The sequence below is a fragment of the Drosophila melanogaster genome, chromosome 2R (genome assembly GCF_000001215.4).
Source record: "Drosophila melanogaster chromosome 2R".
NCBI lineage: Eukaryota > Metazoa > Arthropoda > Insecta > Diptera > Drosophilidae > Drosophila > Drosophila melanogaster.
The window spans coordinates 20,510,496-20,538,294 of record NT_033778.4 but is presented as its reverse complement, the minus strand read 5'-3'; the positions used below and the strand labels follow the sequence as shown (position 1 = coordinate 20,538,294).

The 27,799-nt window shown below is 42.3% G+C and overlaps 6 protein-coding genes and 4 long non-coding RNA genes across 11 annotated transcripts; 2 read left to right on the top strand and 8 right to left on the bottom strand.

Moving 5' to 3' along the window:
• Window positions 1-30: 30 nt before the first annotated feature.
• Window positions 31-1,717, bottom strand: CG13423 (uncharacterized protein). The gene is made up of 2 exons (NM_137641.3): window positions 1,064-1,717; window positions 31-1,002 (listed from the first exon to the last, which is right to left on the bottom strand). Exons 1-2 carry the CDS (start codon window positions 1,604-1,606, stop codon window positions 115-117), a joined length of 1,431 nt encoding a protein of 476 aa, NP_611485.1. The 5' UTR covers window positions 1,607-1,717; the 3' UTR covers window positions 31-114.
• A 742-nt stretch (window positions 1,718-2,459) lies between these two features.
• On the bottom strand, window positions 2,460-4,050 carry Bbd (Bombardier). Of its 2 annotated transcripts, none has more exons than NM_001299704.1 (2): window positions 3,703-4,050; window positions 2,460-3,641 (listed from the first exon to the last, which is right to left on the bottom strand). In NM_001299704.1, exons 1-2 carry the CDS (start codon window positions 3,767-3,769, stop codon window positions 2,971-2,973), a joined length of 738 nt encoding a protein of 245 aa, NP_001286633.1. In that variant the 5' UTR covers window positions 3,770-4,050; the 3' UTR covers window positions 2,460-2,970. The 2 variants fall into 2 exon arrangements, with proteins under 2 accessions (NP_001286633.1, NP_611484.1); NM_137640.3 differs by having other exon boundaries at window positions 2,918-3,641; window positions 3,703-3,786.
• A 310-nt stretch (window positions 4,051-4,360) lies between these two features.
• CG30154 (uncharacterized protein) lies at window positions 4,361-4,936 on the bottom strand. Its single transcript, NM_145874.2, has 2 exons — window positions 4,843-4,936; window positions 4,361-4,773 (listed from the first exon to the last, which is right to left on the bottom strand). The coding sequence occupies exons 1-2, from the start codon at window positions 4,901-4,903 to the stop codon at window positions 4,640-4,642; spliced, it is 195 nt and encodes a 64-aa protein (NP_665881.1). The 5' UTR covers window positions 4,904-4,936; the 3' UTR covers window positions 4,361-4,639.
• Window positions 4,937-5,325: 389 nt separating this feature from the next.
• On the bottom strand, window positions 5,326-6,428 carry lncRNA:CR44651 (long non-coding RNA:CR44651). Its single transcript, NR_124663.1, has one exon. It is a non-coding gene; the product is annotated as a long non-coding RNA:CR44651 (long non-coding RNA).
• A 2,402-nt stretch (window positions 6,429-8,830) lies between these two features.
• CG30151 (uncharacterized protein) lies at window positions 8,831-9,792 on the top strand. The gene has a single exon (NM_166396.3). It carries the CDS (start codon window positions 8,855-8,857, stop codon window positions 9,701-9,703), a length of 849 nt encoding a protein of 282 aa, NP_725968.1. The 5' UTR covers window positions 8,831-8,854; the 3' UTR covers window positions 9,704-9,792.
• Window positions 9,793-11,469: 1,677 nt separating this feature from the next.
• On the bottom strand, window positions 11,470-11,984 carry GNBP-like3 (GNBP-like 3). Its single transcript, NM_137639.2, has one exon. It carries the CDS (start codon window positions 11,960-11,962, stop codon window positions 11,504-11,506), a length of 459 nt encoding a protein of 152 aa, NP_611483.1. The 5' UTR covers window positions 11,963-11,984; the 3' UTR covers window positions 11,470-11,503.
• A 559-nt stretch (window positions 11,985-12,543) lies between these two features.
• lncRNA:CR44650 (long non-coding RNA:CR44650) lies at window positions 12,544-12,900 on the bottom strand. The gene has a single exon (NR_124662.1). It is a non-coding gene; the product is annotated as a long non-coding RNA:CR44650 (long non-coding RNA).
• Window positions 12,901-25,125: 12,225 nt separating this feature from the next.
• Window positions 25,126-25,598, top strand: CG13426 (uncharacterized protein). The gene is made up of 2 exons (NM_137638.3): window positions 25,126-25,235; window positions 25,291-25,598. Exons 1-2 carry the CDS (start codon window positions 25,183-25,185, stop codon window positions 25,553-25,555), a joined length of 318 nt encoding a protein of 105 aa, NP_611482.1. The 5' UTR covers window positions 25,126-25,182; the 3' UTR covers window positions 25,556-25,598.
• A 601-nt stretch (window positions 25,599-26,199) lies between these two features.
• lncRNA:CR44649 (long non-coding RNA:CR44649) lies at window positions 26,200-26,400 on the bottom strand. Its single transcript, NR_124661.1, has one exon. It is a non-coding gene; the product is annotated as a long non-coding RNA:CR44649 (long non-coding RNA).
• Window positions 26,401-26,699: 299 nt separating this feature from the next.
• On the bottom strand, window positions 26,700-27,200 carry lncRNA:CR44648 (long non-coding RNA:CR44648). The gene has a single exon (NR_124660.1). It is a non-coding gene; the product is annotated as a long non-coding RNA:CR44648 (long non-coding RNA).
• Between the last annotated feature and the right edge of the window lie 599 nt (window positions 27,201-27,799).

The window sequence follows — 27,799 nt, the reverse complement described above, 5'->3', positions numbered from 1 at the left end:
ACTTTCTTCTTGAATTGAATGAATGGATTTAGTTTTTATCTATTCAAGAAGGCAAATAAAATGTAGTAAATGTATTTCTTATGAAAGATTTTTTTTTTGGTTCTAAACAATTTTTTAATTAAGTAATGCGCCCATGGGATCCCAAGCAGGCAGTTCTTTCCATTTATGTATCCTTGCGGCATGTAAAACACCCGATGGGACAAATTTTTCGTGGACTACAATCTCAAAAGCGTACTCCCTTAACCATTCGGCGTCCAATTTGTTATCCGGTGGTTTGACCGACTTCTTTCTTAATGCCTTCGTAACCTTTTCGTCCACATCGTGTTCATTAAGACCTCCGGTGGCGGGAGACTCGCCAATTGTAGAAGCATTTATGAAGCGAAACTGTACGGGCTGTTTCAAGGTGTCCAATCCAACGGATGTAAGGAGCAGGGCTGCATCCCGTCGGGATGCTCTGTAGTCAAGTCTCTCTGCTTTGGTGAGCGACTCGCCCACTTTAAAGCCAAATAGCAAATCAAATTGATGCGATCTCAGGCTTAATGGACCGGACTTCAAACTGATTGCTCTACGAATATCGCAGGCCATCCAAACGGGTTTATCACCTTCCAGAGAAGTCACCATGATCTGCATTATGATGTCCATTGATTGGTTATTATACCTATGAGGTTTTCCGCCCATCATATTCGAGCTGTTGGCAACCTGATAGTTGCTATGGTAGCTGGATGAGATTCGCGGATCGTGACCCAGACAGACAAAGGCGTCTAGATTCACCGTACAGCCTACCATAACTTCGTAGAAATGGACCGCTGTCATATCATTCAGGCACTGGTAACGCTTTTTGTGGTCGTAGAAGGACCAGGTGAAAACCTTGGGAGGTTCACCAAGGCAGATGCATATTACTTTGAAGAGATGCGGAATCATTTCTTGAATGAGATCGGGGAGACGGCAGCCATTCCCATTAAAGGTGAACTGAGCATGCAGCATGCTGGCATATTCACGTAGCTTTAGGTGAAGGAAATATATACATATGTATATAATATTCAGTACAATACAAAATACCAACCTTACTCTTCAGTATGAGGTTCATTTTTGTAGTTCGCTGAGTGGAGTGGAGGTAGCATTTCTTGGGCATAACTCCGTATTTTTTGACCAGATTAACGAACATTTGCCAGTTGCCTCCATCTGGCACTGGGTTCTTAATTAAATTCCGAAAGCAGCGCCCATCCAGCGGTTCGCAACGCATTAGAAGATCGGCGACCGTCCACAGGAAGTAGTTGCATCGCTCCAACTTGTGCCAGAAAAACAAATGTGCGGCGGAGAGTTCAAAGTCCAGTGGAAGCGGCAACTTTCTGTCCATCTCCTGGCACAGCAGGTCCAGGCCCGTGCATATCCATCCCGGACCACCGGTAGTGGCCTTGCCCTGCCTGCTCAACTCTATCCAGGTTTTCACACCTGACGGAACGGAGCATAAGTCCGCCTCGGATCGCAGGCATACAGTGATGGGATCTTGAGCGGTGCACACATTCTGGGCCAGACGATTCATCGAAGACGCGTAAAAGGCGGAGTACCAGGCGGACCACTGCGGTTCGGTCAACAAAAAGCTCATTTTCGTATCTTGACGAGTGATCTTATTCCGAATATCTCAAGTGGTTGACATTAGAAAGCGCAGGAATAGACACTATAAATTTAGACCTATCTTTCGGTCCGAATTCGTTTCGTCTATTTATCGCAATTAATTGGATAGAAAAGCAGTTGTCAAACGCAACGTGTTTGGGCACGTGTCCACTTACAATCGATTATTTATCAATCAAATACCGGATCGATAAAAAAAAAACACATCTCTAGCTGCTCGCGCGCAGTTCGATATTTTTGCTTCACATAACTTGAATACCATTGTTTTCGCTTTTAAGTTTCAGCCTATAAATAAAGTCATTAAGATAAAAAGTTCACCCCACATATCCATCCACTGCGTTCATTCCGCTCATATTAACAGAATTGACATTGAATTTGAAAATGGGAAATGGCAGCGAATCAATCTTCGAAATGGACAACAAGGACACAGATAAGATACTTGGTTTGTACTGACTATGGGTTGCAAATCAAGCTCTAGATCAACCTTACACATTCTGAACGATCCCTCTTACGCCGACAAGCCGCCCAAAACTAAAACTTTTTATATATTTTTATTTGTCTTGTAAATTTCTATCGATTTGCCCAAGTCGACTATAGCATTCTCACTTAACAAATTTGTAGCAGTTTATTAAATATATAACTGTCAACCTGATATAGAAATTTAAGATTTAACATCGATGGAAATTTAATTTCAAATCTCGATTTAGAAATACAAAATAAGCAGAAATTTCGTTCGACCCACCCTAATTCAATTAAAAGCATTTTTCATAAACAAGCAAATGTATACAGCAATGCAATTAGACAATTTGTGGCTGACAAAAGATCAAGGCCATTAATTAAGAATTTATTAAGTTAGCTTGGAAAACACAAATATAAAGAATAAGAGACCTTGGTCTTATTTACGAAGATTCGTTGGGAAATTCCGTCATTTAAATACCAAGAAGTGTTCATAAACACCGCCGCAAGCTCGGTAATTGTATTCCAATCGCCACACGCCCATACAAACCTAGTCTGTTAGGCGATACTAAGCATTAGATTTAGCCGCCCCATAAGCTGCCTATACGGTGAGTTTCCCGCTAATCAATCACATTTGCCGGGCGTCATTTCCCATTAATTGACCTAACCACCCACACGTTTGTGGCCTCAGGCCGGTCAAATGGGAAGATTATGCCCAAAGACGCCTCATGTCTGGGGTCTGTTGTACTTGGATTACACACTAGATATGTATCTTTTAGAACATCTTAGCTTGTAAACCATAGATAAGACAATTAAAGTCAAGACAATTGCTGCAAAGGCGCTTTATTTCGAGCGACTCGTGTACGATTGATTACTTGGCTTCTAATAGAAAATATTTCCCAGGGAATTCTGAAGATCCCTTTGAATATCAGCCATGGTTTTCTGGAGATTGGCGTGCACCTCTTGCTGGATACGATCGGCATAGTTCTTTGCCTCCGCCTCTAATTTATCCCGATTGTCGAAGGATTCGCGATCGCCCAGAAATGTGCGTCCACCTATCTTGGCAATCACCGTATGATCGGCCAGTTCGATGACTATATCACCATTGGAGTACTCCACCTGAGCCGGTTGTCCGTTGATGGTGACGGTTTCCTTTTCGTTAATGCCTGCTGCTTTTGGCCTGAATGTGTACACCTGGCCGTGATCATTGAGTTCGATGGCACCATTTATGATCCTAATACTGCGTCCATTGCTGTTCATGTAACTTCCATGACTCGCATCTCCAACAATGAAGCTATGTCCATCGCCATGAATTACGCTGGATCCCGAGCCACCATTGATGATAACATTGTTATAGCTCCCACCGTGACCATAATCGTGCGAGCTGTCCTCTTCGCTGGAGTCGGCATCCGTGATGATCCTGCGCCCATCGGATCCGATCAATACTGTTTTGCCATCGGGTCCACGAATGATTTGCCCGGCTCCGTTTGATAGGAAGGTGTTTCCATTGTTCTGAAGAATCGTCTGGTCCTCATTTCGCTGTATATTCGCAGCTATAAAAATACAATTTATTTTTTTTCTATCTGCACATACAAAGTATATCTATATATTCACCGCTAGACAGAGAGGCGATGCCGGCCAGCAGGCCCAGTAGAATCCAAGCTCCAGTGTTCGAGCCCATTTTGCATTGACTATGCCAATGCCAAGTGCGATGCCAGCTATTTATACTATCCCATAAAAATATCGGCTCATCGCGCCGTATTCGTTCTATATACTCTATGAGATCGGTTCTCAGTGACAGTGACTCTCGCGCAATAACAGATAAGACGGAGGAGGTCAGCGGTGCAGTCTACCGGGAATTGCCACCGACGGGTTTGTTTTGTTTACTTGCGGTTGAGCGACAGAGGCACTTCGTCACCGGCTTGCCAATTCACTCTCGATTTAGACGGATCGAGAGAGTGGGGGGAACTGTGTCAAATCAAGAACGCTTTTTAGCCAGGCCAAAAGTACGCAGATATGCCATAGAAACTGAAAAGTTGGGTGCGCTGCGATTTGCAACATTCTGAAAAAATTATTATAAAACACGTGCTGATATTGTTATGACGATCAGAATTGAAAAATTCCCATAAGCTCGTTTGCATACTTATCAATAAAATCAATATCAATCAATAGCTTATAATTTCGTAGATTATTTCGGTTTGTTCATTCGATTGCAATATTAGTTAGATTCAGGAAACAATTTCAAAAGCCGTATAAACTGTATCTTCATATTCATATTTGCAATATTAGGCTTTTAATCTCGTTTAAATATTTTGGCTCTATTACATACAGTATAGTAAAGGGTTATATTTAAATGTCATAGATAAAAAGGTGCACAATTAAAGTGACTATATATAAGTGAGTGTGACCATGAATGAAGTATTAGCATACAAATCGAGTACTGTTCGACGAAAATCAATTGCGAAGCAAAGTAGTTGTAAAATTATTCACAAATTTACTGTAAAATCCAGCTTGACTTGGTTGTGGTCACGCCTCTGCCACTTGGATAAATTTAGTAACGCCACTTGCCGCTGTTTTTCGAATGGATGACTATATTGTCGGTGGACTCTTCTCCGCCATTCCAGGCGGGTCCGCCATGGGGTCCAGAATTGGAGGCAGGTCCCCATTTCCACGGCATGCCATGCACTTCACAAATGACAAATGTGGGTTTATAAAAATATAGATAATAGATATAGATATTAGAACACCACTCACCGCTGAGAACGACGAAGCAGAGCCAGAGCAAGAGAACCCAGAGTTGTTGACGTAGGTACATGATCAAGCCGAGGAGTTCCAATGTTCCAATGATGGGGCATAATATGGACACACTTGTTTTATACGGCTCCAATAGCCAAGTAGCGCTCTATCTCTTATTCGAATCGTATCTCTTGGATTGCTTTGGACTCTCGCTCTCACTCCCTCTCTTAGTGGCATTCTCTGTATCTTTATTTGTCCATGTTTGGATACGTGGAGGGATTCGATAATGGCTTAAGCTCTAGCGACTTATGCATAATGCAATTTTCTGTTCTTTGCACTCTTTTAATTCTCATTGAAACCATCGTGCCACCACTGTCGAATGCACTCAGAGAAATTTATGGTTATATACAACAGGATTAAAGTGTCAAAAGTTATTTATTATATTTTACAAAAATATTTTTTTATATTCGCTTTTGCATATAATTTAAAAAGTAAAATAATCCTAATTTACGCCACTAACTAAGTCATTCAGTAGATATTTATTTCAGTGTAGACGCACAATAGCCGGGTAATTAAGAAGTTTCGCCATGTGGCTACGTTTCTAATTATTTTCAATTGAATTGCTTTGCTATACGTAAAACTTTTTCCATTCCTACTGCCATTAAACATATCGTGGAACTGCTCGGTCCCACCTCGGATCCCCGGCCATTGACATTATCCAATGTCCCCCGGCGTCGAGTGGGTTTATCGTTGCTGAGTGGGTGTATATAGCTATCTAAGCTGCGTTGCATCGGGAAAAGTTAAGCTCTCGTCGAGCCAAGTTTCACAATAAAAATTAAACAGGTACTGCATTGTTTGTTAATGACAAGCGTTTCGTTGTTGCTGCTTTGTTTGAGTGGCCATGGATTTGGATTAGTTGGAAAATTGGAGTGGTGGTGGAGTCACTCTGTTCAAATAAAGCAATTGTAAAGTGGAAAATAAAATGCCATTGCTGAAAGTTTGTCCATCACTAGGAAAAACTGAAGTAGTGTGTAGAGCCAATTATTTCAGTGCCTTGACATGTTATTTAGCTCGTTGTTATGCTGAGTTTTCAAGAACATGTCCTGTCAAAATCCAACGATCATAGTTATCAAAAAAATGGTATAAAAATAGTTGAGAAAGTACAACAATACGCTGAAACGTTTCGGAATTTTAAAGATTTAATCAGGCTATTAGTACCTTTCCTTAATCGCCGCTTCTAAACACGACGAGACTGTAATTGAATTCTGGCACTCAAGTGCAGGTTAAGAAGAAGCTTAATTTAACCTAACTGTGTTGGCCTGGCTTTTATTGCCACCTACACTCGTTCTTTATTCAATTTATGTGCGACTTACATTAGCCCAACTGCAAAACCGAGATCAGAAACGTACCCAAACGGCGGCAAGATAAACGACTTTGAGTCTGAAATACGGCTTGTATGCTGGCCAATGGATGTGGGTTTCCATTTTGGGCGATTCGCCCGGGGGATTCCCATGCACAATCTGCGCCTGGTCAAAGGCAAATGTGCGTTGTCCATTGTGGATGCTGTTGTTGCTGCAGTGCGAATCGAATCGATTTGATTTTCCAATCAATTAAACTTTATATAAATTGCGTCTGCGATGCTAAATATAACAACAATTGCACACCGCGTTAGCAGCGACAGCAACAGCAAACATTTCCACAAAGTACAAATAGAAAATAGCACTAGAAGAGGTATTTGTTCGCTCATTCTGTTAGTCGCCCCCTCTTTTTCTATCGTCACTCCCCTCTCTGTCTAACCCTCTAATTCGCTCTCCGTCACTCCTCAATGTCTCTATTAACGGCTGACTGCACAATCACAAAAAAATGTGTTCACTGAGTGATCCCGACTGCACTGAAATTAATAAGTTCATAATATAATTTAATTATATGCTTTGAAATTAAATTTGGTACATATTGAAGAAATATAAAGCAAGATTATCGTTTTATGAGCTAAGCATTTTCTGTAACTTTTAAGTTTCGCGACTTTTTTTTTGCAGTGTACATTTGTCAGTTGGTGGAAAGAGTGTGTCTAGCTATTGGTGGTGGCTGATGAGTCAGGTTAGAGGAGACTGCATTTTGCACGACTTTGACTGCATTTTCGCATTTGGCAAATGTTTTGTGTGCGATTTTGAAATGCAGACGACGATGTTGGGCTGCTGCAGATGACTTGCGACGTGAGCCATTGTTAGAACGGTGTCAGTTGAAGATGATGGTGTGGGTGGTGGTGGTGGAAGGGGGGGGGGGGTGAGCTAAAGACACGGAAAGTGTATTTGATCAATCAAAAATGGAAGCAATCTCCAGTTTAAAGTACTTGCACCAAGGCAGGTGGTCCTAACGAACACAATTAGCCTAATAAGTAAACAACAACTTGGGGCAAAGTGGGCGTCAGCGAAGCGACATTAATTGAATTATTGGGCAAGCTTTATAGGCATTACCTGCACGGGGTGAGGGACATTCATTAATGCTAATTGAGTACACAGCCCACGAATATGTACTTATACATATATATACATGTATATATATATTTGTTATGATCCAGGACAACAACACGAGTGTTTTCAACCGTACGTACACCCATCAAATTACATTCTGAAGATGCAAATTTATTTACACGCTGCCTAATTTGGTTGTTTGGTGATAGAGAGTAGAGAGTAGGCTTTAAGGCAATCTACTCAATCATTTTGAACCAATAAACTAATAAATTAGTTTCTAATTTGATGGAAGCCAATAATAGTTTGCTGTTTATCAGAGATTTAGGCGGCTTAGATTAAGTAGTGAAGACGTCGCAGTAAGACAATGCGTTTATTTGTGAATTAATTGTAAAAGGGATAAATTTAAGCAATATATAAAATATAGGAAAAAAATCAACTCAATTTTAAAACGCATTTTATATCAAATTATAAGCTTGTGTTTTATTTAATTTTAATTTCTGTTTCAAAGACGTACATAGAAAATGTGATTTTCGTTAACATCCGCATTTAATACATTTGCTTTCGCAGCAAAAACATCATCGACAATAGCCTGAAAAAGTTATGCAATTCTTCTCCATTTTGCTCAATTTTTTATTCCTGCCAGGACATTTTGCACTTGGACTAATTTCAAAGAGTCATATATCAGTCCTACCCCAGCCCCAACTCACGCACACAAAAACCCTCACGGAAAATTCCACTCTCTCCGCTTGTGAAAAGACACCTGTAGACTGGCAGCTCTCATTCCAAACCCCTCCCTCACCAATCCAATTCAACGCCCACTAACCCCTTTTCACGGCGAAAAACCTGACAAATGTGCGTCAAGTTACTGGCAACTTATTTTCCACGGCCACGCCCTCGATCCGCCCACAGTTTGAACCGAAGTTGAGCAAAAATATTTAACTTGGTGGCAGCGGAATCTTTTATAATTAATTTGCCACTCTGCCGGCTTTTTTACTCGCGGCTTCCTCGTCCAACAGCGGAAAACCTTTTTCCCGACTTGGGCGGCGGCTTCATATTTTACCCATTAGATGACGCCCGCATTTTCCTGAAATAGTTTCAACGCGCGAACACGTTCGCTGTCTTTAAGTTTTCTGATTGCGATTTATGGGGGTCGGTGCCTGAAATAGAATACATTCGCGAAGAATCACCAAATGGCTTAAGACTTCAGATAAGGTTTGTTTATGTTCACCTATTTGTGAAAGGTGATTTCACACGCCTGTTTAAATGAATTGGAAAGCTCCATTTTATATTTTCTAAAAATACTCAACTTTCGAACAAAGATTTTGCAAGACAGTGTACTTGAATTTTAAATGTGAGAGCAAAAGCTCACCTAAAGCTTCAAAACTGATAAGTATTCTGTGAAGTCGTTTAATGATTGATGGGTTATCTGATTCATTGAGTTGTTTGCAAAGCCCTGTTTGCATAGTTCTGTTTATTTTCGGTTTTTTTTTTCTGCTGACTGATCGTAGAAAAAGCCCAAATCGCGTTGGAAGATCAGTCATCTCTTTGCGGGCTTAACAATGAGGTCGTTTTTGCTGATGATGATGCTGTTGCTTGGAACAAGTTGGGCACAACTTGTTTACCGGGACTATAGCTCACAAATCGGTGGAGGATTTTATAGACCCCAAAGAGGACAATATGGACTGATAAGTGATGGAAGGCGGCCAGGAGGTCCATACGAAAGTACTGCTCAAGAGGGTTTAATCTCTGGAGTGGATACGGGAGGTCCCTTTGGTAATTATGGAAACTACGGATCAGTAAATGGAGGACTACTTGCTACCAATCAGCAAGGAGGACTTATTTCTGGCGGAAGTAGTGGAGGACCCTTTGCCCAAACTGGCAGCTCCTTTACCAAAGAAGGACTAATTTCTGATGCCAACAGTGGTGGTCCTTTTAACAGCAACCAAGGATTATTTGGTTTGAATAGTGGAAGCGGTCTGCTCAGTGGAGCTAATACTGGAGGACCATTTGCCAGTGATCATCAAGGAGGTTTAATTTCCGGAGGAAATTCTGGAGGCCCTTTTGGAAGTGACCCATGGGCAAATAGTAATGAAGGGACGTATGAAGGACTTATTTTTGGTGCCAATAGTGGAGGCCCTTTTGGGAGGAATCAAGGAAGATTTCATGGCGGAGGGCTAACTAGTGGCAGTAATACTGGAGGTCCATTTGCAAACAGAAATCAACTTGGAGGACTGATTGCTGGCGGAAACAGTGGAGGTCCCTTCGAAAGCAAAGAAGCGACAATCGATCACAGTGAAGGTGGTCTAATCGAAGGAGGTAAGATAGGTGGTCCTCTGGGCCAAAATCCAGGAGGATTAGTTACTGGAGGCAATAGTGGAGGCCCCTTTGGACAAGCTGAAAGTAGCTAAAATAAAATAGATTTAATACGTCTCTTAAGTCATTTAGTTAAATATCACGTCTTTCACTTGTCTGTTATCAATAAAATTTCAATAATGCTTAAATGCCACAAGCATCAGCAGCTTAAGTAGTACATTAAGTGCTCTCCACCTGGGGCTTTAAAAAAAAAACGTGTGTCAGTTTGCAGCGGCATTTAAAGTACATACATACATATATAGATATGTATTTTTTCGCCCACTTGGTGGCGCATTAAGTTGTCGTCACAAGTCATTTTAGCGCCTTCCATGTGAAAAACGTTGCCCAATGTGCCCGTGTATATGGGCGTTAAATGAAGCATGTACCGGTGTCCGTGTGATGAGGTGCTGCGAATGGGTGGTGCAGCTGCTGGTGGGTAGTGCAACTGCAACTGCCACAATCTTGCCGCTAGCTGGCAGTTTTCGCCAAGCGAAATGAGAAAATGAGAGCAGAACTGCCCGCAAATGTTGCTGACAGCGTCACTTAGTTCGCTACCTCCATGCCACACATAAATGCACACAAATCCATCTGTATATAAGGCCACTATACATATTTACTTGCATATATGCACACATGCATGTGTGCGATTGCAAAAAAAGTGGAATAGCTTTACGAGCACCTCGCCGCATAAATGCTTAATGCACTGCAAATGAGTTGTGACAAATGGCCTGGCCGGGCATAAAATGATATATTTACCATACCATTTACCAGTATTTTGGCCAGCACCTAAGCGACTCCACTCCAAGTGGCTACATTATATAATTTTCTAATTCCTCGAGATCTGTTAGCACTCAACTTCTTCGGCTGAAAGCGGTCAGCGAGCCAGGTCAAGCGCAAGGCAGCCCAAAACGAACACAAAACAGTCGGCAAACAGGAGCGGATCGAGGTTATGGTTAAGGGTATAAGGAAAATAAAATATATGACTGGTATCAGAAATCATCATTTTTTAAATATACACTTAATATATAGTTATTAAATTTTTAATAGAGCCAATCGTACTCTATTAAAGTAACTTCAAAGAAGCCCAATTTCAGGTCGATTAAATCACACCTATCTTCAACTTGAAAATAAAAACCTCTCAGCACACGCAGAATCGAAAACTTCGAAATAACTAGAAGCTCAACTGGAACTGAGATGGCTAAAAGTTTTATCTGCTTACTGTTAGCCTCGAGGGAAAGTTAAATGGTCCAAGAGCAACCTTTTATGCAGTTGCTTATGGTCGTGGGGGGGGTGTTAAAGTAGGTGGTGGTTTTAGTTGCATACCTGGCCAAATTCGTTGTAGCATTTTTTGCGTTATCCTCGGTTGCAACTCTTCGATATATGGGTATACTTTTTTGGGTGTCGCTTGATGAACGGGCAGGGGAACTTTTGAGTATGATTTATACGATCCGGATACTTGCTTGCGTATCTGTGACAAAGTGTTTCTTTGATTTATAGCCCTAATGTGTAAAAACAAAACTATACATTGCAATACATTGTTTGCTGAATAAAATAATTCTGCTGTTAATATGCATCGTATTTTTAATAGAATTTAAAAATCAATTTATTACACAACAGCACAGGCTGTTTTTAATCATATAATAATTAGTGGCGCCATTTGGCATATAAAAGATTATTTAATGCAAAATCTGATCTAACTGATATCAGATTGTTGGAATTGCGATTCATAAGATAAGCTCCGAGTTCAGGTCTTCATAAAAATACCATTAAAAAAACAGACTCTCTGGTTTTCTTTTCAGAATGTAAGTGGCAGGGCGTGGGTAATAAAATAATAAACACATTTATTCAAGCATAGTTTATTGTACATATATATTGAACGTATTATGGCCGTTGGCCACAATCGGCTGGCGACCGCCGTTGGAGCCGTTGACATCGATTCTCTGGGAATCCCCCTGCCCAACCACATACCTCTGGTTGTAGTTGTGATAGTCGACTCCATGGTAACGCGCCGTTGTCCAATAGTACAGAACATCTCCGGGTCTAAGCTGATGGTTCCGGTTGCGATAAGTCCAGCGTCCATTGCGTGAACTGACCACATCGGCGGCCCAGGTCTGATCGCTCAGATCGTCCATTTCCTCGTTGACCTTGCCGTGAAAAGCGAATAGGGAAATGCCTGGCTCATCCGGAATGGAGACTTCGAATCCCTTCGGTGAGTTGACCTTGACGGTGGCCTTGGGCACATCGTAGGACAGGCTGGAGCCCACGGAAATTGCGACTAGGAACAGATAGATTGTTAACTTTGAGTTTTGCGCCATGGCGATAGTAACTGGATTTGCCGAGAACTGAGGCTTCAGCGCGGCTTTTGTAGTCCACCATCTAAAGCTTATCTCGTCTGGCTGAGACTTGTTTATTTTTTTTTGCTCCCTGTAAGCTGTGAATTTCCCGCCAGTGCATCCCCCGGTTAAACAAAAATTCTGACGCGTGCCTGAAAGTAAGCAATCAAAATATTTGCACAGCAATATTTTTTAAAAAACGAGACCGTTTGTTGGGCAAAGAGCATTTAGCTTTGTATAACCATGAATAGGTTTTTTTTACTATATATTTTCAATTTGAATTAATTTTAGTTGTAGCAAAAATATGATTTAAAATGAACTGCACAACATGCTGTGAAAATTATGATAAATATGGAAGATTTAATATGACTATTAACAACTAAATTAGCTCTAAGTAGAAAGTAATATACAATATATATAAAAGCTTAGAAAATTAGAATGCCAAACCACTTTGCTATCTACCCCTGCAATTCGCGAATTTGACCGCGTGCGCCAAAATATGCAATACAAATATTTGCATAGCAATATTTCTCAAGAATGGAGCGGGTTGATAAAGAAGTGCTTTAATCTACAAACCTCGCCACATGTGTGCGGTTTTCTTTGGGCCAACGACTCCTTTGTGCGAAGCGACTATATGCGAGTACATAAATATATGCAGATGATCCGCCCGCCTCGTTGGCCACACAGCAATCCTGCGGCATTGTTGCCAGTCCTGTTTTACTTTTGGGCTGCAAGTATGTTATGCAAGTACTTGCCGCTCACCTAAACACAGGCTTGGCATCCTTCGTTGGCATTTGCGTTGCAGACAAAGCAGGTCCTTCTAGTGGCAGATTCTTAGACAGTCAATTGCTGTCAGTGGCCCAAAGTCAGGACGCAATGTTAACCATGTTGGCTTTGGGCTAGAAATTTACTCCAGTGCTCAAGGAACATATACTAACTACATTTGCGTTATTAGACAAAGTTTGTTAACTAATTTCGGCTTGTTATTGCAGTAAGTATTACGCTAGAGATTGGCATAATAGCCAAAAGTTACATTTACGTCAATTTGAAAATTATTTTTAGATTACTTAGTCCTTTTTTTAATTTCGAGAATTTTGAAAATATTGATCAGCATTTCCCCGCTTATCCAGGGAGCGCACTTTAAGCGGCTTATATCCCAGGACAGGGCCTAACCAGATGGTAGTTAATTCCTAATTGCCCTGCTATTTGTCAAACAAAATGATTCAGCTAACTAACCCGGGCAACAACTCTCGCCGGACTGACAATTGTCCCAGAAACAACATTAAAACACAAAAGCGCAATATCAACTTCTGCAACCGAAAAGCAACGGCCAAAAAAATGAGGATGGTGATGAGGATGGGTTGGGTTGAGTTTGGGGGTTGATGGCTGGGGGTTGGGTGTTGGGAAAACAAGCAAAGTCAAACCACAGCAAACCGAAACTAAATAGCCGAACATTTATACAAGCAATCTATCCGGAGCTGGCCGCTCAATCTATTCATTCAGTCATTCGGGCGTCCACTCACTCGGTCATTCGTTCATTCATTCAGCTGTCCATGTCCATCGCAATGCGGGTCGGATCGCGATGCCGGGGTCATCTATCCTCCAAATGTTTGCTGATGTTGCGCCCAAGCGGCTGGCGCTGATTTATAAGCTGCATGCCGCTGACCACTTGATTGCGTATCTGTATCTCGTCCTCGTCCTGTACGTATGTGTGTGTAATTTATTTACGTTAACACGCCTTAGATGGCCGAAACCATGGCAAATACCCCAAAATACCAAATGCCTGCAGAGGTAGAGGTAGAGCCGATTGTAGAGGCACTGGATGAAGAGCAATTTTCATTTATTTTAAATGGCATAGAAAATTGCAAACTGACATTTTTCTGGCCCAAGTGCTCAGCATCGGTTTTGGCCCTTTTCCATCTTTACCATCGGTTTGCCAATGGCTTTGTGCACACAGCCGGAAATTTGTGTAGTTGTGTAGCAGTAGTTGGGCAGTTAGATGCCGGGCCAGGTCACCCAGACTGATTACCATGAAATTACATTGTTTCGCACTTAAAACATGCCGGCCAGTGTAAATGTGGGACAAAAGCACACGCTCACACCCGTTTGGGACTTAATTAAGTGGCCTGTTTTTATCTGTGGCAAACATTTCCTTACTCCACCCATACCCAAAAAAACCATAGGATGCCAGTCTCACCCCTCAAACGGCATTGAATTTAATTGCTTGCATTTATTGTTAATTGATTTTATTTTTAGCAGTTTAGCATGTAGAGGTTTTTTCGTACTGTCAGGTGCTTGCCTATTTATTCGAGCGTGATTTAATTTATTTGGTATTTGCCTAAATTGAATGAAAATTGATTTAAAACTTAATCAATTTTTTTTTTTGCAAACTGTCAATGTTGCGTGCCAAAAGCCAACAGCAAAAACGTAAAAATGGCTTGTCGCTGCAGGAATTCCATTCATCAGTTCAGCATAATTTAATCAGCGGGCTGATACAATATTTTTCTGAATAATTTGGTGTACATTGCTGAGCGCATGTAATGCTTTTTTGTGATGGATCAACTTGTCGCAAATGCCAAATTTAATATTCGTAAAAGTTACCAATAAGCCTTTTTCATACAGAGCACATACATGAATTTTCCTTGGAATGAATATTTCATATTCACATTTGTACGTTTTCCCTAGGGCATTATAATTATTATCCCATGTTTGCTTTTGCATGACTAATATTCGGAATAGTGGATGGGATTTGGAAAAATAGATAGTTGAAAATAGTGATTACTAATGATGTTCATAGAAATTCTTAACATTTACTTGAATTTTTCATTTATAAAATGTGTCGATAACAGCATTTTGCATTACTATTATTGGCTTTAAATGCACTCAGAGTTAAAACATTATGTTTCTGAGGTTGCCTTCGACACAGTCTTTACTTATCCATCTCAATTTCCCATAATCAATTTTACTGAGCTCCAGCAAGAGCAAACACCTTGGCACTCCTTCGCTCATGTTCGTGTATATCTGGAGAGTAAGCAATAAGCCAAGCCAAGATCTATCCAAGCATACACCTGTCATAGCTCACACTTGGTCCCCATCCAATGGCTCCGCCGAATGTCTGTGCGCTTCCATTTTACGGACCGCAACCACTTCGCATGTATCTGCTGCTTTACACATAAGTTCAGTTGCTCAAACACGAGGACAGTTTGGCTCAGACATCACTCCATCACGTCCCCAATTCTACTTGCCCACCAACCTTCCCCACCCCCTTTGCCAAACACCACCCAAGGCTCCTTTTGCCATTGCGCACATATTTAAAGAGCAAACGTTTATCTAAGTTGTACCGTTGCGGTTTCCGTTGACATTCAAATGCGGAAGCACCTGTCGCCCAGCCGAGGAAACCCAGTGACTGCGACTCGAAGATGTTACTCCACTCAGGACAGTCGTCGTCGGGTGGGGAAGTTACTTGGGGCGTGGATCTGGCATCCACTTCCGATTTCACACGCACACGAGCGGGGGCATGAGCACTAGATATTGCGAGGGTGGATCGTCGAGTATTCGCTTTAATTAAGTGCTAGCTGCTTTATGCTGTTTGCAGTTACGCAGTGTCAGATACATTAGAAACATTCAAATAGGTGATGGAAAAGGACAAGGGTTGCATAAATCTTCATTGTTCTTCAAAAAGTGAATACGTTGCTTTATAAGTATACAAGGCTAAGGAAAACTCCTCGATCCAACCTCTGGGCACTACGTAGCCGGATACATACTCCGCTGGGCATACACTAGTATTAGTTTCCCCATATCCCGCTGGCGTTCCTGGCTGCGAACCCTCGAGGACTTTGCCACTTTGTAGTTGCTTTTGAATTCTCAAGTGTCGGCGTCGTTGGCGTCGTCAACTTTAAATGGTTTCGCTTACACCTCCAGCATGCCATTGAACAAATTAATTACTTGACAACTTTACAAGCGTTCCAGTGGCAGAGAGGCACCATTACCGCAAGTAGTGGAATGCCTCGTCTGTTCCGCGGAATCGTTGCTTCCTTATGCTCAAGCGGCTGCTCATTAGAGTGCTGCATATTGTTAGAAAGTCGCCATCACCATCACCGACACCAACACCACCATCATCATCATCATCATCGTCGTCCTTAGCATCATTGCCATGCAGGATGTGGACCTGGAAAAAGGGTGTACACGCATTTTCGATTGCTGAGCTCATTAATAATGAGCTATACTACGATCCTGGCCATGAATTTGTGCGCAATGTGAATTATGCCCCACGCCGGCCATTGCGCAACAATGGAGCCAAAATGGGCATTATTATAGCGATGGCATGGTGCAGACACGAGTTTTAATCGAGAGTTGAATGGACAAATATAGAGTGAAGAAAATATATGATTTCCAATAAGAATTACTGTATTTTAGTTATAAATTAACTTATATCACTATTCCGAATGATCTTTGGTTATAGACTTGACTTTGTAGGTCGTCAACTCAGATTCTATCGCATATCTGATCTGGATCACGCCGTCAGCTCTGAAATTATTACAATGCAGCTGGCTAAATGGCCCTGCATTCTGTTTCTTGGCCGCTGTTATTTCAGTTCCCTGCTCCGATTTTGGCTGCGTTCCCGCCATTTCGCATAGCCGGAAATTGGAAAAGTGTTGCTTTATGCGCAGATAGAACGAGAATTCGGGAAGCGGGAGGGAGGAATCTGTGGCTGGAACTTGGTGGGGAAGTCCTTTGGGGGCTCTATGCATGTGCCAACCGGTGCAGGAGGTACTAACTCCGGAGTCCTGGCCATTGTTCTGGTCAAAAGAGAAAGGGCTTGGCCAGGATATGAATGCAGCTGGACTGCTTAAACCAGTGTGTATGTCGAGTGCTCAGCCGTGTAGTGTGCATCATTCCCCACTGTTTTTTTTTTTTTTTGTTGTTTGGTAGTTATCCTGGAAAGCTGCTAATGGGGACTGTTGAGCATGCATGTCCGATGTGGAGATGTTGCTAAACGAGTGGGCACTTTTTAGCGGGATTGATTCATCCGGAAAGACGAATTTAATATTTATGTAAACTCCATTTGCCCAATTGCGGTTCACAAAATTGTTGTGCGAGTTGCCGCATATTTGCCAAAAATGATTGTATCATTGACGAGGATTCTAGCATTTAACCATTAAAAGCATTTGGCATTATGGAGTTTCGCAGGCGCTTTTGTTGCCCAGCCAATCAATTGAATTTTATCCGCTTTCCCAATTTTTTTTTTTTTTTTGGTCTCGATGATGAAAATCAGTCAAATTTATATCTGCGGTAAGGGAAAATTCACACAAACGCAAATGCGAACGCGGCGCCGACTCTTCATTTTGTTATTTTACAAATACGTAATTTTGTTTAGCGTAATTGCGGCTGTAATTGAAACCGAACTCTTGATTGGAGGGCACAATGTACACATGAAATTCGCGTGTAGACGCCGAAATGATTGTTGCAAATTTGATATTTGCGTTTTAATGAAGCCACTCTTTTTGTTTGGCCAATCGCTGATAAGCCGGGCAATTCGAAAAAGCTGATTCCATCACTCGATTGCATTCAAAATGAGATTTTTGGTTTTCAATTGTATCCGCGACGCCGGCAGAACCGAATCGCAGTTAATGAGCCGCCAGTAGACACGCCCGCTTCTGTGTCCGTTTTCCAATAAAGCTCGAGTGCAAACAAACTCGAAATGGGCAGCTGCAAAAGGGCCAAGTTAATAAAAGTTCGCGACATGGAAGAGTGGCCAAGTTGAGTGTACTGCATGTGAGAGTATGTGAAGTGGGTGTATCTGCTGTGAAATTTATGAGAAAATGCGCAAATGGGCTAAATGTTCTTCCTCCACAGCGATTTATTTAAATTATTTCCAGCTCGAGCACAAATGCTGCTTTAAAGGCTCGAATAATTTTAGATAAAAGGTTATAACAATTAAAAGCTTAAAAATGTTGACTTTAATGAAATTTACAAAGTGCTTACACAAAAAATAGTTCAGTTTTTTCGTAGGAAAAAAATTTAGCATGTTTGCGGAATGCATAAATTAATTAGATGCCCACTTTTTATGCTGTTGAATTTAATGCTTTAATTTGCTACTAGTTACATTTCTCTTTATGCTCTCAAAAACTGTCACACTTCTCATCTTAGGCGAAGAATTCAGTTTCCAGTTCGCATTTAAAGTTGGTAAAAACTTTTCTGGGTTGGCCGCCATTTGACAGGTCAGTTAATTAAATTTTGGTTGCTCAGGTGGGCATTGGTATTGTGGCATTGTTGCACTTGGTCCTGCCCAATCCCGATGTCCTTTAACTCTTTGAGGTTTTTCACTCGGCCAAAGTGACTGCAGTCATGGCTTTCCTTCTTATCCGTGGTCTTTGCTCTCGTTTGTCTCATTCCATTGCGGCTTTCCCGATCATTGGTAATTTACGCTTCACCTGAACGAGAGTCGGAAAAATTCCGCCTTTCCGGTATCTTTTTTCCACTTGCGGCTTTACCGACGCTGTTTTTCCCCCCGTGTTTTTGTTATTGTTGTTTTTTGACTTTAAACTTGTGCCATAGGTGCGTGCTGGCGGCTAAGCTGCTTATCCTGCCTAGGGTGAAATGCGGTTAGGACTCCTGGTCCTTGGACTTGGTCTTTGACAGTGATTGGTGCCAGTGCTAGGGATTTATTTATCTTTCAAGAGCGTATTTATTGTCCCGCATTAAAGGTGGTCTCAGATAGAAAAAAAATATGTATGTATATAAAAAGGAAAGTAAAGCTGAGACGGGAAATTCCAATTGGCCGGAGGGGGGAAAACTGGGCTCAACTAGCCGATTGATCACTATTTTTTGGCCTCATCATACATCTTCACTTTTCATTTGCTGAACTCAATGTGCGTGTGTGTGTGTGAGCAATCCTAGCCATTTGACACATTCCCTTAGCGGGCCATACAATTTATTTCACTTTTATCAGACATCAAGACATATTGATTTTTGTCTTACTTGGGAGCCGAAAAACATTGCCAGCCAACGGACGATAATCAGCTGGAGCCTACTGTCCATCCGAAGTGGAAAAAAAAAAAAAAACGGTTGGATTGGCCTTCTTATGAGGGTCATATGCCTATGCCTCTTGAACGTAATCAAAGTTGATTGATTACGTGAGCTCATCATCCGGTTGGGTTGATGGCATGCTGGGGAACTTTCCTTTTGCTCCAACCCCAAAACTCAATCTCGTTAATTTTTAATCATCTTTTTTTTTTTGTTCAGGCGCAAATTAGTTTTGACATTCTGTTTTGATGTGGGTGCCAAAATATATTAATTAATTCCCTCCGCTCAGGTAAATCCGCTTAGTAACTAACCAATTTCCAAGAAGGTCCTTTGTCCTAAGTGTGTTTTGCTTATTTGTTTCATAAGCTGCTTTGCATTGTCTAAATGTTGGTCATCATTCCCCCCGTCCCTCAAGTAAGTGAAAATACAATCAAACCCTGCTATTTAACTTAAGAAGTGGGGCATTCTATTTGTTTTAGCAAAATTAAATTTCATAAGCAGAATGATGGCATAATTGCACTTGACCTCACAGCAAAAGCAATCAAAAAAGAAAACGCTCAGTCGACTGATGAAGACACTTTTTTCCGCCCGCCTCCCTTCAGAAAACAATCATTAACTGCAGGAATGGGATTTGCAGCGGGAATCCTTGGCATTCGTGAACGAGTGACAAACTAATTTCATTACGAGCAGCTGGCACCGACATGGACAGGACATTGTCTATATCCCCATCCCTATCCCTATAGCCATACTCATTCCCCGAATCATTCCTCTCAGCCCAATGAAATCCGGTCATAATGCTTGTAATAATAATCAACAGCCCCAGTGGCGGGGTGAAACCAGAGCTGGAACCCAGTGCACCCCGAAGATGATAAGTAGACACGGACCTGGACACGGACACTTGCAGCTTTGCGGATCTCTGGCTGGCCAAGGCAATTGCCATAGCAAAAATAGAACAATTTCACTAAAAATAAAAACAAAAGCCAGATAAGTGGGCCAACAGCGGATCGGTTGGGGCGATGAGAGGGCGTGGCATGCTGGGTGTAATATGTGCACAAATTGAAAATAAAGTTTTGTAACAAAATGTCGCACCGGAAATGAAACTCGCAGCATGAGACTTTGGCTTGCCACATCGCCCCGTCTCTATCCCTCGCTATCTCTATCCCCTATCCCTGTCTCTGTCTGCGGGAAAATGTGTAGCGAAGCGTGTAAACTGGATATAAAGCCAGAGACATTTGGAGGCGTGGTCGGAGGATTGGAAGATTGGAGGCCAAAAAGGGGGAGGCAGCATTGTTTGCCACTATTCCGGGACGCCGATGGAGAGGGACGAACATCTCGGATTCCGCCTCGGTCTAGGCGCAGTCTGCGCCAGTTGAGCCTTTGCCATAATAAAAGATGACATTTTATAGCAGTCATAGCCATGTTAGCTGGGCGGGGAGCAGGGTTGCTCTCGGATTCTCGGTGGTTTTGGGCCTTTGGCCTAGTCGCCAGATGCCGGAGAAACCAACAGCAGCGGCAGGAGGAGCAGCATCAGCAGGAGCCGCCGTAGGCAAGTCGAAGACACAGCTGCAAAAGTACATAAACCCAGAAATGTCATGTTTATTTTCATTTCATAAGGAAATTGTCTGTCTATATAGTTTGGGCCGGAGCAGCACCTGGAAAAACTTTACCAATAAGGAGGCAAGAGGTGTTCCATGGTCTAGTGTTTTTTATGAGCTTGTGAGGGGGGGGGGGGAGGTGTGTCTCATAAAGTAGCGGCAAGCTGAACGATTTACGGCCAGGAAGCAAATTTATGGCCCATAATTAGCATATGAAATGGTTAAGTGCACCACAAATTGCACTTCAGTGTAGTGCACATGAGGCTGAAATAAAGCAGACTTTAACCTATATTAAATTTAATTCGAGTCTGTTTTGCGGTCGATTTAATGACACTTGATGTGGGTTAATCTTCGATGGAAACTTTCTAAAGCGCACACGCATTTTTCTTCTTCTTCTAACATTTTACCAACTCGCTAATGGCTTAAAAATCGGGCACAAATTATACCCATTAAATATTCAAATTTCGTTAAACTTGGGCGAAGCACTTTGCCACTTTTGAGGGACTGCCACAGGTTGAATCTTGGCACACACGCTGTTTTGGGAAAATACCCACTCATCTAATCGCATCGTTAACATCATCAGCAATTTCGCCCTGTCATGGCCGGAACAATGGCCAAAAGCGTATGGCTGGAAGCCCCTTATTCCGGCTAACCATTTAATCATTTTGTCACACGTTGGCCAAACAAAACGGATGGGCTTTTCTGGTGGGGAATTAAATTTTAGCATATGTCATAAGGGCTTAGCCATGATTTATACAGCGAAAGGCATGCCATCAAATGTCGGGATAGAGCTTGTAATAAAGGATATTAGGCAATGCCCCAGAGAACCCAGAGATCCCAGCTACCAGATAGCACATACCACGGCCAATGTGAAACTAAACGATTCTGCGAAGCTCGAACAGCAGATGCAGCTAGATTGGCGGGACAATATGACCATTACTCTTCCGGGGGTCGTGAAAGGAGAATCGCAACTGCTTCATATATCTTCATTTTAGCAGCGCATGCACTGTTAAAAATCGACCACGATTGCCCTGGGAATTTGGCCCTTCATCGCGACCAAATCTCGCAGTGTATTGGCAGTCCTGGCAGCTCAGCTGTGCACAAATTCGCTTGTGTATAAATATTTATATATTGAAATGCAATGCGAATCGATGGGACTGGAGTTGAAAGCAGTGGAGTTGCGAGCCAAAGCGCTGGAGTTTGAGTTCGAGCAGTTCCCGTTGAATTTCGAGCAATGTGCCGCAATGCAATCGAGCTAGACGAAATTGAATTTGCAGCAAGTTGCTCAGGATTCGGCATCCGCATCCGCATTCGCATCCGGGTCCTCAGCACAGTTTGTCCTATTTGAGCATGCGAAAATGCGATTTGAGTCGTAGCCCCCATAGCCGCCCGTTCGCCTTTCACTTCCTTCTGGGCTAAAAAAGTTTTCCATCGGTTGTTGTGCTGCCAGCAGCCTGCCTGCCTGCTTGCCTGCCATTTTTCCCGGGTGGAAAACTAGGAGCCTGAGCTGTGACAAATCTTTATGCAATGTTGCATGTCCTCTGATTTGCCATGATGACATGCTGATGGAATAAGTAGAGGGACGGCAAACGGAACTAAAACTATGGCTTTACCTCTGCCACTGCCACTGCCACTGCCTCTCTATATCCGAATCTGTAAATGTATCTGTATCTGCATCTGCATCTGCATCTCTAGCCGAATCCGTATCTCTGTGCCATGTCTATCTGTCTGTGCCAGTGATTTGCTCGCTGAAGCGTTAAGCACAAAAATTGGTAATGGCTCTGGCTGTCCCGTTTTTGGCAATCATTGCGCAGGTTTTATATCTTTATGATGGTTTCTATCCCCGATACGTTTTCTGTTTGGCCAAAACCGCAAAATGCCATCGATTTGATATGTGGCCCATATATGATGCTGGGCGCTTCGAAACATAAGATTCAAGTTTGTTTCGTAGACCACGTATTTAAGCACAGCTTCCTTCCATCTCTGTTTGATTAAGAGTTGTTGAAATTTAATTAATTTCTTTACTCTTACCATTTCGCCATAGATATTCAACAAGAGCCTCAGGCGAAAGCAGCTTATACACATCAAAAGACACTGAAAATTAATCAGTCAGTCAGACCCTTTCTTAATTCCTTGACCTGCATGCGAACTTTGCTTCCACAAGTAATTCGTTGGCTGCTTTAATTGCATTAATTTGTTTAAAAATGTGATTTTCTAAATACAAAATGAACACGAAGCGAGAAAATATTGGAATAGGTGAGCCCCGCAATCCAAAATGTGCGAGTGGAAACTTTTCATTATAAATTGCGTGCCAGCTGTCAACATGGCGGTGTTGCCCCAGGGCCAATTGAAATGGATTTGAGAAGGGGGTGGTTGTGGGCTTTTGGGCGGAAAAGCGAGTTTGAAGGCGTCCTGATGGAAGGACTATGATAAAGGGGCGTGGCACTGGCACAGTTGAAAGGCTAATTTTGCACATTTGAACTGACATCCATGAGGAGTAAATGCGTTGTGGGTTATCATTTGGTTAGTCCTTTCCAGTCATGGGCTGGCCGGCGGTGGGCGTGGCAGGGCTGGCAATTTCATGGTTAAATGATTCAGAAAGAGAATTACAAAATTAGGCCTTGGCCCAGCCCAGTCCAGCGCAAAAGCCCAACCCAGGACCACCCGGTTAACACAATGTAATTAACTTTTGCGCGACTGCCTCGCCCTCTCAATATATTTGATATTTATTTTGGCCCTCTGGGTGCACTTTGGTCATTCGCCCGCTGACAACTTTGGTGCTCTATGGAGAGAGAATACGCCGGATGTGCTGGCCATCTTCATCGTCCTCGTCCTCGCTTCCCCCCTCGATGTCCCTTTTCAAAAGCAATTTGAAACAAATTTTATTGCCAAAGTTTTTGGAGCACATGGAAAATTGTTCAAGTGCCACCGCAAACAGAAAAGGCAAAACCGAAAAAAAAAGTTACCAACCAAGATGCCGTTTCTAATCCACAATTAGCCCTACACAAAAGTGTGTTAACTGCTCTTGGATTACAAATGAAATGAGACGAATTTGCGTGGGAATTTATAGTTTGATTGTGAAGTGGGTAGCGCAAATTGAACGGCTCGATATCGTTGTGGTGTCGACTCTTAAAGTTCGGCCTTAAAATCTCTTACAGCTGACCCCAAAATCGGGGTAATCGGGGGGCCCAGAAAGTCCGCAAGGCTCGTTGCGCTTCATGACCAACTTCAATGGACGGCGCACAGTGCGTATGCGTAATAAACAAAACAACTGCAGTAACAATCGTCCTTGTGCGTGCGTGCGTGTGTGTTTGTGTGTAAGTGGGCTTTATTTAAATTTACAACCAAGCAGTCGACACTGTTGAGCTTTCCTACGCACACTGGTCATGCCCCGCCCACTGATCCCCCATCCCCCAGCCCCACTGCCCCCTGCCCACTCATCGACTTCACCACCGCACACAACAATCCCTGAAATGGGGCGACTGTGCACGCCCACTCCCTGGGCGCACATTGTGCTCAGTGTTTGGCGTTTGCCTCTGTTGAATAATAAATTGTATTTTGCGGCATTTAAAAGCAATTTTTTAACATTTTTCAATCTCAATGGCAATGCCTGAAACGGCAAGCACGCACACCATCATAAATATCCACAAACACAGGCGCACAAGCGATGGCGATGCCACATTCACATCCGTATGCTTACACAGAGAAATGTAATGGCTCACTAATGTCGATGAAGACATTTATTTGAATTTATTTTTGAAACATATGTTAAATGATTTCATATAACTCGACATATATTGTATTTATAAATAAATATATAAGTTTCATTTCACCTTGTTTGCTTAAACTAGCACACAATTGAATTCATTATATTACACTTAATCATTTAATTGCTATTTTCTGGCAGTGTAATTATATACTTGGTAGAGCCAAAGAGGAGCCCGACCGGAGCCCGTTGTGGCACAGTTTTGTCTACCAATTTTGCAGTGAATTGTCCTGGGGATCTCTGAAGCCAAGGCTGTCAAATCGTAGCAACAACACCACCTATCCTCCACGCACCGAGATGGATAGAGATAGATGCAAAAGGAAGTAGGACGGGTAGCCAGAAAGAGGGGGCAATTTTTGGCTTAGAGTTGGAGCTGGAGAACTTTCAGACTGGCTCCCTCTGCATTTAGTTAAGCTTCAAGTGAAGACAGCAACGATTCGGCAGTGAAACAAATTGCAGCATTTAAGTTCCCATCCACCTACCCACCCAGCTCACTTCTCAACAATCTCTCTGTTCAGCGGGAGTAGGAAAACTAGTCGAAAATGTTCGTACTTGTGTGTCCAGAGCTGGCAAACAATTTGCGTAAAGTTTGATTATGTGTGTAAACCGGCCAGTATTTTCCATTTTAAGTTGCTACACTTTGCATGTGCTAACAATGCTGCCGGCTATGTTCGGCACAACAGCTGCCAATTATTAGGACCGAAATTTCATGTCGATCTCAAAAGGCCGTTAGAATTAGTTCGAACGCTCGGACAGAAATTTGTTTTGCGCAAAACAAGCGACTGATATACTCAGATATTCGAACGAATCAAAAGATGGAGCAACTACTTTCTCGTCGCCGCAGATACAGGGCCAAATGTGCCAAGAGGTAGGTATGTTTTCAAATACTATCGCATCTTCGAAATCATCTATTAAATTTCCAGGAGTGTCCGCAAATTCTTACCCGATTTGAAGTGCAAGTCTGTGGAACGCATTAAATGCCAGATTAAGGATCTGCTGATCTTAATGGTTCCGTCCAAGGATTTCTATAAGAACTCGTTGCGGTTCTACAAGCGCTGCACAAAACCAGATCGTCGGGAGTTCCAGCGTATCAGCATTGGCATTGGCGTAGGATTCCTTATCATGGGCTTGATTGGATTCGTCGTTAAGCTGATGCACATACCCATAGTCAACATCATCATGGACTGAGGGCTAAAACTCGAGTGGAAATAAAGGTTCAATTCCGCTTCTTAAAGTCGAGAAAGTTTTCTTGGCGGAGGCCAAAGTCTCTGGAACAGAGACAAGATTGTTGGTTTGACCTGCCGTTGTGAAGGAGATCATCCTTTTCCTTGCCAGGTTTTTCTTTGAATACGTATGTTGCACTTTTGAATCGTTTCAGGAATCGGCTTATATGTATTCAATTTAAAGACTCTTTAATTTAATTTAAATTGCTTCCGGATTGCCGGATTTTAGAAGTACACATTTCATTCCATTGATTGTAGGAGTATTATTTTGTCAGCATGCTGAATTGGGGTGTTTGTAGATTCATATCTGCCAGATAGTGACTAAGGTGTTAAATGGTTTCCAGGCAGCTAAGGACAGGAATCTGGCTTCCTTAAAGAAATACTCACCTGTTCGGCTATGTTCTTTTCAAATTATATTCACGCAAAACTAAAAACTGCAACTGCTCTTTTTTTTTGTTTTAGCAGGATGGCAAAACTTGTTGACCAAATCAATGGACGAAGCTTTTATCTGAACACTGGCAGCCGCTGCTGAGGGAATCAAGAGCCAGGTCCTTGACGCATCAGTATCCATATCCCTTGGACTCTCGCATGTGCATTGTCGCATGTGTCTCCATTTGCTGCTGTTATGTTTTATTGATGAGTCTCGCAAACCAAAATTGATGATGCCACGATCTCCTCGTCCCCGTCCGCATCCTCATCCGCATCCGCATCAGCGTCCTTGCGGCGTTGCGAGGAGCACAGTCGAGTTGCCTTGTTGTTCCCGCTGTTGCCGCCGGCAAATGGCGAAAATTTATTCAAAACTTCGACGCAGTTGCATCCTTTAACGGCCCGTTCGTGCAACAGGCGTCAAAGGAGTTGATGAAGGGAAATTGACGTGGTCGGAATTAAGTACAGGCATTCTCGCGGGAATCGCGGGAAAAGTTGAAACAACTCAGATATTGAACGAGGGTCCTTTAAATGCAATGAAAAATGGCTTTCTTCTTATTTCTAAGCTCAAGACATCTCTGTGTGTCGCACTAAGCTTAAAGCCTTCATTTGTGTTCCTTAGAATTTTATTAAATTGTATTATAAGCTTTAGGATTATATTAACTTTTAATTATATTCATTTCCTGTGAGGTACAACAAAATCAATTAATTGAGCTTATAACGAAATAAACCGAACCAATTATTCCATATGTAGCCTAGGAATTTTGTTAAAAGCTAATTTTGTTCTTGGGGCATACAATCGCATACTTTTTCATGCTGTCCCTTGGCTGCCTTGTTCTAGTTCGCTTCTTGATGCATTTTAATTAAAAGTGAAGTGCGGCCATTAATTTGCAACTACAAATTACACTCAATAAAACATGTCTGCCACACTGATTTTTCGGCACGAATCGGTTGCCCAAGAGCGAGAGGGAAAACGTATACATGTGTAAGTGTGTGTCGGAGGGATATAGATAGAGTGAGAGAGAGAGAGAGAGCGAGAGAGAGAGAGAGAAAGGGAGAGAGGCGAGCAATCAATTTGCACTTTGACTACAATTACTGATTTTCGACACTTCAAAGGATTTTATAAATTGCCATTTGCTCTCAGCCCTCAAAAAAAAAAGTTCTACGTTGCCCCTCTGACTTTGGCAATTTGTTTTGGCCTTTTCCCTTGCCCACACACACACACACAAACACACTTTCACACCCACACACAAAGCCACTCACACACCGACACGGTCACATGTGTTTTTTGTTCTCATCTTGATTGCGCCTACCATGTACAACTTTAATTAACTCAATGTGCGACTCCTGCGGCCAAATGGCAGGCAGTCCAAAAAGCCAGGACTTGAAAATAGTTTCTCCGTGGCAAAAGCAGAAGCAATTGGAGCCAAGAGTAAATGGATTTTTTGTTAGTTTGGCATGCTGCAAATTAGGTTTTGGATGAATGGAAAACCTAATGAGGGACACCGAATCGGGCTAGACAAGGTGGTAAAAGTTAAAGACACACTTGGTCACCAAAGTTGAAGTTATTCCCCCTGGCTGATGGCTGATGACTTCGTACTTTTAGGCTCTGCAATTTCCATGCAAAGCGCAGATTCACGCGCAAAGCGGAAAGATTTTTACACATATGACTGACGCTGATTGCGTTTGTCATGTCGCCGAAATAAAATTGCTGTGCGACCCCAAAAACTGACGGTTACGCAAGCCGAAGAGGTGCCGAAAAAATAGTCAAAAAACTCTGAAA

Bases quoted from the DNA above. Each gene is read 5' to 3' on its own strand.
- GNBP-like3 (NM_137639.2), bottom strand. From the start codon at position 11,962: ATGGCGCAAAACTCAAAGTTAACAATCTATCTGTTCCTAGTCGCAATT.
- CG13423 (NM_137641.3), bottom strand. From the start codon at position 1,606: ATGAGCTTTTTGTTGACCGAACCGCAGTGGTCCGCCTGGTACTCCGCC. The intron at 1,003-1,063 runs GTTGGTATTTTG...CTTCACCTAAAG, and splicing joins ACCTCATACTGAAGAGTAAG to CTACGTGAATATGCCAGCAT.
- Bbd (NM_001299704.1), bottom strand. From the start codon at position 3,769: ATGGGCTCGAACACTGGAGCTTGGATTCTACTGGGCCTGCTGGCCGGC. The intron at 3,642-3,702 runs GTGAATATATAG...GTATTTTTATAG, and splicing joins CATCGCCTCTCTGTCTAGCG to CTGCGAATATACAGCGAAAT.
- CG30154 (NM_145874.2), bottom strand. From the start codon at position 4,903: ATGTACCTACGTCAACAACTCTGGGTTCTCTTGCTCTGGCTCTGCTTC. The intron at 4,774-4,842 runs GTGAGTGGTGTT...TCATTTGTGAAG, and splicing joins CTGCTTCGTCGTTCTCAGCG to TGCATGGCATGCCGTGGAAA.
- CG13426 (NM_137638.3), top strand. From the start codon at position 25,183: ATGGAGCAACTACTTTCTCGTCGCCGCAGATACAGGGCCAAATGTGCC. The intron at 25,236-25,290 runs GTAGGTATGTTT...TTAAATTTCCAG, and splicing joins AGGGCCAAATGTGCCAAGAG to GAGTGTCCGCAAATTCTTAC.
- CG30151 (NM_166396.3), top strand. From the start codon at position 8,855: ATGAGGTCGTTTTTGCTGATGATGATGCTGTTGCTTGGAACAAGTTGG.